This window comes from Loxodonta africana, chromosome 10 (assembly GCF_030014295.1).
Source record: "Loxodonta africana isolate mLoxAfr1 chromosome 10, mLoxAfr1.hap2, whole genome shotgun sequence".
In the NCBI taxonomy this organism is placed as follows: Eukaryota; Metazoa; Chordata; class Mammalia; order Proboscidea; family Elephantidae; genus Loxodonta; species Loxodonta africana.
Window position 1 is genome coordinate 26367046 of NC_087351.1, and position 11108 is coordinate 26378153.

The following is an 11108-nucleotide window of genomic DNA, read 5'->3' on the forward strand; positions in this document are numbered from 1 at the left end:
TATTTCTCAGATTAAAAAAAAAAAAATCTGAGGCTCTTAAGAAACAATTTTTTCCAGTTTTCTCCAAAGTACACAGAGATTATTAGCCTGCAAAATATAAACATTTCTCTCTCAACCGATACAAAATTAAAAACACATTTAGATCTACAAATATTATTGAACACAATCTATGTGCAATGTGCTCTGAAAAGCAAAGAAACAAAAAACAACAGACAAAATATGATTTCCCTTTCCTTCAGAATCATAAAATGTGTTGATGTAAATTATAATCAAGACATGCTGATCATATCTGCTAATACGACCTTTTTGGGTCTTCATTCTGAAGATCACATATTAAATTCACTCAATTCAGAGCCATTTAGTGAAGAAGGGCCATTAAGACTTTAAAAGTAGTCTAAATTAAGAAAGTCTAATAAAAGATAAAAATATATTATGATATGAACTCAAATATTAACATTCTTGAATTTATTTACATATCACTAAAGTGCATAAAATAGTCTATTAAGTAGGATGAATAAACACTTTGATATTTTGTCTACCGTGTTAATTTGTACATAAAAATGTTTTCATCATGGATGGAAAAAAGGCATAGTACCTAATACCTATGGGCCAGGCACTATTTTATGTATTTCACATTTTATAACTCTTCTATAAGGCATATATTATCATTCCCAGATTTACATTTGCATGAACTGAGGCACAAAAACATAGTGTAGTTGTCCATGGTCATACTGCTAGCAATTACAAAACACAGAATTAGAAATCTCTCAATCTGACTCTAGAGCTTCACTGACGTATTTATTAGAAAGTTTATAGCAGTGAAGGTGACGTATAAAAGTAGTATCTTTTAGGACATAGCCATCATGCTAGGATGCAGAGGTGAAAGCCAAGCATACAGAATCACTACAAAAGAAATGACTGCAGACAATGTGTATTTGCATGCTTATGAGGATCTAAAGGAGCTCTGGTGGTGCAATGGTTAAGCACTCAGCTGTTAACTGAAAGGTTGGCGATTCAAACCCACCAGCAGCTCCATGGGTGAAAAGACTTGGTGATCTAATCTGGTAAAGATTACAGCCTAGGAAACCCTATGGGACAGTTCTACTCTGTCCTACCAGGTCCACTGAGTCTGAATCTACTCAATGGCACACAGCAACAACATGCGAATCTATAGCACATAAGCATATAGAGTGAGATTTGGTGCCAGGCCTGGCTTTGCTCACTTACTCCCAAAATCCAATGATATTATTTCCATTTCCATTTCACTTTACAGGAATTTTCTGATCTGATCTCAGAAACTTGAAATCATGGACCAAGGAAATAACTCAAGAGTGATTGAATTTGTGTTGCACAGTCTTTCAGGTCCTCGAGAGCTACAACTTTTCTACTTTGCATTTTTCACACTCTCCTATTCATTCCTTGTGCTGGGAAACCTCCTTATTGTGCTCATAGTCTTCTCTGAACCTGTACTACACACACCCATGTACTTCCTGCTCAGCAATCTCTCCTTCATTGATGTGTGTCTATCCACTTTTGCCACTCCGAAAATGATTGTTGACTTCCTCATGGAGTGCAAGACCATCTCCTTTGAGGGATGCATGGCTCAAATATTCTTTCATCATGTCTTTGCTGGTGGTGAAATGATGCTCCTTGTGGCCATGGCATATGACAGATATGTAGCCATATGTCAACCCCTGCACTATGCAGCCATCATGAGTATACACAAGTGTGCAGGTCTTGTCATAGGCTCCTGGCTTATTGGGGTTCTGCACTCAGTAAGCCAGTTGGTCTTCACAGTAAACCTTCCATTTTGTGGTCCAAATCACGTGGACAGTTTTTTCTGTGACCTTCTCTTAGTTATCAAACTTGCCTGCAATGATACCTATACCTTTGAGATACTGATGCTTTCAGACAGTGGTCTAATGACTTTGAGCTCTTTCGTGCTTTTGCTCATCTCCTACACAGTTATCCTGGTCACTGTGAGACATCGATCCTCAGCAGGCATGGCCAAGGCCTGGGCCACCCTGACTGCTCATGTCACTGTGATGACCCTCTTCTTTGGGCCCTGCATCTTCATCTGTGTCTGGCCTTTCTGCAAATTCCCAGTGGATAAGTTTCTCTCAATATTCTATACTGTTTTCACCCCTCTCTTAAACCCCTTGATCTACACATTAAGAAATAAGGAGGTAATATCAGCAATACAGAAACTGAGGAGGCAAAAAGTAAGTTCCTAAAGGTTTCTTGGTTTTCCTTTATGATAATGATAACCATAATAAAGATACCCTCTTACATCCTTTCCTATTAAAACTGTTTATTTTTCAACTAAGAAATTAAACAAATGGAGATAATTTCTTGTGTCTAGGAATGGGATTTGTCCGAATGTGAACTCTCACTACAAACTATCTAAACTTAAGTAATAAATAGTGAATAGCTTTGATGAGTTCATTAACTGTACTCAGAAACCAAATATAAATTCATGTACTTAAACTTGGATGCTACATATTTCACCATGTTACAAAGAAATATAAAAATCTGGGCCCACAATTAATGCTTCTTTGTCTCTGCATATTAAATTGAAGTTCAGAATTGCCACTCAATGTTAGTGGTTCAATGACTACATGCAAAAATGGTTCTGTCTCTCTATGTAAATAGAGGGTTTTTTTTCGACAACACTGCTAAATACATGCCTTTGCTCTATGTATTCACTTATGGATCTCTAGGTCCTGCCATATAATCCACACCACCTGCCTACATTTTCTAGTGGTGCTATAACAGAAATAGCACAAACAAATGTCTTCAACAAAAAGAAATTAATTATCTCACAGTCTGGGAGGCTAGAATTCTGAATTTAGGGCACTAGCTCTAGAGGAAGGCTTTCTCTCTCTCTGTTGTCTCTGGGGGAAGGTCCTTGTCATCAATATTCCCCTGGGTCTAGGAGTTTCTCAGTGGGGGAATCCCAGGTCCGAAGAAGGCACTCTGTTCCTGGCTCTTCTTTCCTGGGTGGTATGAAGTAGCTTTCCTCTCTCCTCACTTGTCTCTTTTATATCTCAAAAGAGATTAACTCAAGATACAACCTAAAACTATAGCTATGTTCTACCTCATTAACATAACTGCTTCTAATCCTGCCTCATTAACATCATAGAGGTTAGGAAACAGGGCACATAGCATAATTACACTAGATCACAAAATGGGGAACAACCACGCAATACTGGAAATCATGGCCTAACCAAGTTGACACACGTTTTGGGGGGACATGATTCAATACATAACACCACCCAATAAAACATAAGTGAGAATATATACTTTTGAAAACTCTCAAAAAGTATAAGTTCATTGTTTTGACTTTTTATAAGAAGAAGTCTATGTTTTTCACTGTCTTTTGTGAATTACTGTAATGTCTGAAATATTATAGAATACATTTTGTGTGTTTTTATAGCATTTGTTTTTATAACTGAGAACTAACCACCTTAGATAACAAGAAAATGGGACTCCCCATCTTGTGCTTATAAAATAATTATTTGAATTAGACTAGAATTATTTCCTACTAATAAAACATTTTTCTTTTCTCATAAAGTTAATACCTCTATCAAATTCATATTTCTTCCACTCAACATGATAAATATGAAAATGTACAAAATATTAAAGTAATATAACATATTTAAACAATATTTTTAGAATTTCAGAATAGTATTTAATTTACACTTTTTTTTACCAGTAATCATTTTAACTGATATCACAGTTTAATTTGAAGCAATCATCTTACTCTGGTGTTTGAAAGAGAAACCCATACCCCAAAATGAAGTTATGCTTTTGAAATACTGTGACATAAATGGTAGATTGTAATAGGATTTAAACAATGCTTAGTTCACTTTGTTCTTTTATCACTTCACTATTCTTTAAGGCTCTGTTGATACTTTTCTGAAACATAGAATTCAAAAAGAAAGAAAAAATTAGTATACAACAGTATCATATGAACCCCCGCCCCCCCAAAAAAAACCAGTGCCGTTGAGTCGATTCCGACTCATAGAGACCCTATAGGACAGAGCAGAACTGCCCCACAGAGTTTCCAAGGAGCACCTGGTGGATTCAAACTGCCGACCCTTTGGTTAGCAGCCGTAGCACTTAACCACTAAGCCACCAGGGTTTCCATATCATATGATGAATATGAAAAAGATGATAACAAAATCAAATTTATATTTTATGATCACTCTATAGTTTACAAATTGTATTTTTATGTTATCTTAATTTATATCCACAAGATACCTCAGGGTTAGAAGAAGATTATACTTCTATTACTGACCATGTTGACGTTTAGAAAAATACCTATGAATTCTGGAAGCATTCTTTAAAATAAACATATGATATTATGGCATCTGAAAGAGCAGAACCTTTGGGAGAAAAAGGGTGGTCGGAAGTGATTTCAGGTAATGAAAAAGATATAGGCCACTAGGGAGGAAGTTTGTTCCTCTAAGAGTGTGAAGTAGAATTAGATCCCTTGAACCGGGGACCCTCAGAGCCTATTCCTTCAGTGAAGGTGTGGTTTAGAAGATTGTTTTGAGCAGCAGAAAGAAAAGACCAAAAATGTGTTCTAATTGACTTGGTCTATGGATAAAAAAAAAATAATATATGGATAGAAAAATTGTTCACTCTTGGAAATTATAATCATAGGATTCTCCATATGTGAATCCAGAGTTTGATTTATACTTTCTGCATAGTCGAAAGAACTTAAATCTGAAAAAATTAGCATAAAATATAGTTCACTCCAGAGGTCAATGAAATTCTTGGGGCATTTGGAAAAACTAGGACAAAAAACTCTCTGGTGGGCCATACTCTTAACACTGGCCACACAGGATTTTTGCACATGAAGACCTGCCAAATTTGAGTTCACGATCAAACTCACAAAACACGTGGGGAGCATACCTACAATAAACAAGAATTAGAAGACAGAATAAACAGTAGACTAACCTCTCCTTCCCCACTTAAGTAAGTAAAAAAAACTATTGGGAGAAGACATGAAGTGAATATGCTTAAAAATGGTTAAATATTCAAAATGAATAAAAAAACAAACAGGGAAGAAGATTTTTTTCTTCTTCTGTATTCCTTCTCCTAATTACCACTGAAAATATTGGCATTTTCTGTAAAAGAAACAATAATACTCGAGAGTTGGAGAGAAGAAAATAGATAAGCTAGGGACTCAAAGAGTGACCTGGTAGTAAACACCCTGGGTTTTCTTTTTGATTATGTATACTGGATTTGGAGGTGAAAAAGCCAGAAATTCAGAAATGTCAATGAGAGTAAGAGAAACTAAGAAAGAATGGGGATGGGGGGACAGTGGGGGAAATGAAGAAAAGAGAAGGGGAAGGAATTAAAGGAAAGGAAAAGGATAGAGAGAAAAGGAAAGAAGGAAAGAAGGAAGGAAGGAAGGAAGGGAGGAAGGGAGGAAGACCTAATCTCCCTATACATAGGACCAGGCAAGAGGTAACCTAGCAGTAAAGAAAACTTTTAGACAGTAACCACTGTACTCCAGCCAAACTCCACCAAAAAAAAAAAAAAAAAAACTTGGTGCCAACCCTACTCATGTTAGCAGAGGACAAGTGGGAATCCTAGACTTCTACTTTCCCTTCATACCAGGCCCAACTCCCCCTCCCCAAATCCTGTGATGGGGTCAAAGAAGGCCAAGCAAGGAGCCAGCACTTCACTCCCATGGGGTGATAGGAGGTCACAGAGCAGATAACAAGGCATTCCTACTACTCCCAGTCTAAGAAGCATCAGTGGAGGACTAGTGGAGAGTCAGAACTTTAGCTGCCATCAAGCAGTACCAAGGAACCCCCCACCTTGGATATCAGCAGAAGCGATGTGGGAAACCTGGCTTCTACCACTACCTTGCAGTAACAAGGCACCAGCCCCCCAATCCCCTGCCAGAATGGTATAAGAAAAAATCAGCTAAAATGGAACATTTAAATGAAGTCCATTCTTATAATACTCAAAATGTCTAGATTTCAAGAAAAAAAATCACTAATCATATAAATCACCAGGAACTCTTACCATGAATGAAAAAGGACAATAGATGCCACACCAAAGTGACAGAGATGTTAGAAGTATCTGACAAATATTTTAAAGCAGTCATCATAAAAATGCTTCAATGAGCAATTATGAACATATTCGAAACCAATGAAAAAAAAATCCTCAGCAAAGAAATAGGAGATACAAAGAAAAACAAAATGGGAATTTTGGCAATAACCAAAAAAATTAATAAAAAAATAAATTCAACAGATGGGCTTAAAAGCAGAGTGGAGGAATTGCAGTAAAGAAGAACTGTGAATCGAACATAAAAACCCATTGCCATCGAGTCGATTCTGACTCATAGCAACCTATAGGACAGAGTAGAGCTGCCCCATAGAGTTTCCAAGGAGACCTGCTGGATTCGAACTGCTAACCTTTTGGTTAGCAGCCCTAGCACCTAACCACTACACCACCAGGGTTTCCGAATTGAACATAGAACAATAGAAATTACATAATCTGAGAGAAAATAGACTAAAAGTAAATGAACAGAACATTCCGCCCTTAAGGAGGTGGAGCATAACTCCTCACTCCTTAAGTGTGAGCTCCCCATAGTAAATTTCTTCTAAAGAGTAAAGTATGGACAGTAGGAAAAAGACTAATTTTACAATGGAGAAAACGACAAACACTATCTCAGCCAGATAATCAAGGTCAACATCAATAGTGATAAGTTATGCTGATAACATGCACCCTCCATATGATGTAATGAGAATGACAACTTTTCTCCAGTGTTCTTCCCCCCAAAATTCATAACCCTGGCCTAATCATGATAAAAACACATTGCAAATTTCACTTGACAGAAATTTTACAAAATATCTAACCATTGTGACTGAACACTGTTAAATCATCAAAAACAAAGAAGTCTGAGAAACCGTCATAGCCAAGAGAAGCCTAAGGAGACGTGATTGCTAAAGGTAATGTGGTACCCAAGATGGGATCCTCGAATAGAAACATATATTACCTATAAACTAAATAAATTCAATTTTTTTACAGATTGTAGGCAAAAATAGTACATCAGTGTTAGTTTATTACTTTTGACATGTATACCATACCAAAGTAAAATTTTATTAACACAGAAGCTAAGTGGTTATATAGCAACTCCTTACTATCCTCAGTTTTTTTCTGTAAATACAAAAAAACCTCAAAAAAAAAAAATTCCAGAAAATGAACAGACCTCAGGGAACTGTGGGACTATAATAAAAGATCTAACATTTGTGTCCTCAGAGTCCCAGAAGGAGAGAAGAATGAAGGTAGAGTTGAAACCACTTGAAATAATGGCTGAAAACTTCACAAATTTAACAAAAGCCATACATGTACAGATTCAAGGACCTGAGCAACTCTCAAACAGGGTAAACCCAAAGAAATTCATACCAAGACACATGATGGCCAAACTTCTGATAACTAAAGAAAAAAAAAATTGAAAATAGTAAAAGAGAAACAGCACTTTAAGTACAGGGGAAAAAAAAAATTCAAATGACAATGGCTTTGCTATCAAAACCATGTTGGCCAGAAGAAAGTGCCATAACATATTTCAAGTGCTGAAAGAAAAGGACTGTCAACTCAGAATCCTATACCCAACTAAAATACCTTCATGAAGAAGAAGAAATGATAACATTATAAGGTAAAGAAAAAGTAATTTGTCACCAGCCTACCAACCCTAAAAGAATGGATAAAAGAATAAACAGAAAGGAATGAATAAAAGAAGGATCTTGGAACATCTGGAATGAAGGAAGAACATGGAAAGGAATTATACTGGCACATACAGTAGATTTTCTCTCATCTCTTGAGTTGTCCAGATCATGTTTAATGGTTGAAGAAAAATTATAACACTATCCAATGTGATTTGAAATGTATGTGGAGGAAATATTTAAAACAATGATATTATTGATGGTGGAGAGTAAAGGGACATAAAGAGACGTAAGCTTTGTGTGCTTCAACTGAACTCTAAAAATGACAACACGAGTGGGCTGTAATAAATTACATAGATATAATATCTAGAGAACCACTACAAATGCTGTCCAAAGACATGCATTCAAAACCCTATATTTGAAACAAAAGGACATTTTAATAAATATCCAAGTAACTTACAGGAAGGCAAGAAAAAGGAAACAGATATGCACCAGAGGATATAATGTAAAACAAACAACAAAAAAATGGCAGATGTAAGCCCTAACAAATAAATTTTGTTAAATGAAAATGGTCAAAATACACCGTGTAAAAGACAGAGATTGGTAGTGGATGAAAAAAAGAAATTGACCCAACTATGTTGTTGTTGTTAGGTGCCATCAAGTCAGCTCCAGCTCATAGCTACCCCAAGCCCAACAGAATGCCCCATCCCGTGCCATCCTCACAATCGTCATTATGTTTGAGCCCATTTCTGCAGCTACTATGTCAATCCATCTCTTCGAGGGTCTTCTTTTTTGCTGACCCTCTGCTTTACCAAGCGTGATGTCCTTCTCCAGGGACTGATCCCTCATGACAACATGTCCAAAGTACATGAAACAGTCTCACCATCCTTGCTTCTAAGGACCATTCTGATGATATTCTTTCAAAGACAGATTTGTTCTTTCTCTTAGCAGTCCATGGTATAGTCAATATTCTTTGCCAACATCACAATTCAAAGGCATCAATTCTTCTTTGGTCTTGCTTATTTATTGCATGCATATGAGGCAATTGAAAACACCATGGCTTTGGTCAGGTGCAATTTAAACTTCAAGATGACATTGCTTCTTAACACTTCGAAGAGGTCTTTTGCAGCAGATTTGACCAATGCAATGTGTCGTTTGATTTCTTTACTGTTGCTTCCATGAGTGTTGATTGTTTATCCACGTAAAATGACATCCTTGACAACTTCAAACTTTTCTCTGTTTATCATGATGTCGCTTATTGGTCCAGTTGTGAGGATATTTGTTTTCTTTATGCTAAGGGGTAATCCATACTGAAGGCTTTGAACTTCATCAGTAAGTGCTTCAAGTCCTCTTCACTTTCAGCAAGTAAGGTTGTTGTCATCTTCATATTACAGGTTGTTAATGAGTCTTCCTCCAATCCTGATGCTTTCTTCTTTATATAGTCTAGCTTCTTGGAGTAACTGCTCAGCATACTGGTTGAATAAGTATGTTGAAAGGATACATCCCTAAAGCACACTTTTCCTGTCTTTAAACCACGTAGTATTCCATTTTTCTGTTTAAATGACTGCCTCTTGATGTATGTATATTTTCCTCAAGCACAATTAAGTGTTCTTGAAATTCCTGTTCTTTGCAATGTTATCCATAGTTGGTTATGATCCACAGAGTTGAATTCCTTTGCATATTCGATAAAACACGGTAAACACCTTCATGGTATTCTCTGTATTCAGCCAGGATCCATCTTACAGCAGAAATGATATCCCTGGTTCCCCATCTTCTTTTGAATCAGGCTTTAATTTCTGACAGTTCCCTGTCGATGTACTTCTGCAGCCACTTTTGAATGATCTTCAGCAAAATTTTACTTGTGTGTGATGTTAATGATATTATTCCACCATTTCCACATTTGACTGGATCACCTTTCTTGGGAATAGGCATAAATATGGATCTCTTGCAGTCAGTTGCCCAGGTAGCTGTTTTCCAAATATCTTGACATAGGTGAGTGAGCACTTCCAGTGCTGTTATTTGATTGTTGAAACATCTCAGCTGGTGTTCCGTGAATCCTTGGAGGCTTGTTTTTCGCCAACCCCTTCTGTGCAGCTTGGACTTCTTCCTTCAGTACCATCAGTTCCTGATCAAGTGGTTGAACTTTGACCAATTGTTTTTGGTATAGTGACTCTGTGAAGTAGAGAAAACATATTTCTTTAGTGTTTTAGTATTGAAGTAGAGAAAATATATTTTCTAATGTTTTAATATAACTTTATAAGCTAGTCTTTGAAATGTAATTGTTTACTCTGGAATCTGTCCCACGATTGTTCCTTTAAAGAAAAATAAGGTATTTAAAGAAAAGTAAGGTAATCAATTTTTAGTTACTGATTAAACTCTGTTCCTCTCCCAAGGAAAAAATACACAAAACTGAAGTGGCTGAACAAAGCTTAGATCCATCTTGTAACAGAAACCAGGATGGCAGGAAGAGACTTGCAAGACTCCAGAATGGCATTAAGAGACTTGTAGAACTTCCATAATAGATCACTTTATCGTCGTGTCTACCTCAAAGAAAACCCATCATTCCTGAAAACCTCTAAACCCTGACCTTCCCCCTATAAAAACTCTAATTAGTCCTCTTGGTTTAGACAGAATTTGAGAACAATTTAACCCTCTCTGTCTCTCGAATACCGGTATTCAATAAAGCCCTCTTACTGCTTACCTCCTTCTGTCTCAATACTGGCTTTGCAGCAGGCAGCAGGAATCCGTAATTTGGGGTAACATCTGTGTATTCCTTCCATCATTTTTCGATGCTTCTTGCATCAGTTAATATTTTCTCTGTAGAATACTACAATATTGCAACTTTAGGCTTGAATTTTTCCTTCAGTTCTTTCAGCTTAAGAAGTACCAAGCGATCTCTTCCCTTTTGGTTTTGTATCTCCAGGTTTTTGCACATGTCATTATAATACTGTACTTTGTCTTCTTGAGCCACCCTTTGAAATCTTTTGTTCACCTCTTTTACTTCATCATTTCTTCCATATGTTTTAGCAACTCGACCTTCAAGAACACCTTTCAGAGTCTCCTGACTTCCATTTTGGTCTTTTCTTTCTTTCCCGTCTTTCAAATGACCTCTTGCATTTTTCACGTATGATGTCCTTGATGTCATCCCTCAACTTGTCTGGTCTTTGGTCATTAGTGTTCAACTCATCAAATCTATTCTTGAGATGGTATCTAAATTCAGGTGGGATATCCTCAAAGATGTTTTATGGCTCTCATGGACTAGGTCTAAATTTCTTCTTTTTTTTTTTAATTTTTATAGGGCTTTAAGTGAAAGTTTACAAATCAAGTCAATCTCTCACACAAAAACTTGTATACACCTTACTACACAGTCCCAATTGCTCTCCCCTTAATGAGACAGCCCATTCCCTCCCTCCACTCTCT

The 11108-nt window shown here is 36.7% G+C and overlaps 1 protein-coding gene across 1 annotated transcript; it reads left to right on the top strand.

Moving 5' to 3' along the window:
- The first annotated feature begins 1307 nt into the window (after window positions 1-1307).
- Window positions 1308-2234, top strand: LOC100674368 (olfactory receptor 4K15-like). The gene has a single exon (XM_003418696.3). The coding sequence runs from the start codon at window positions 1308-1310 to the stop codon at window positions 2232-2234; it is 927 nt and encodes a 308-aa protein (XP_003418744.2).
- Window positions 2235-11108: the final 8874 nt, after the last annotated feature.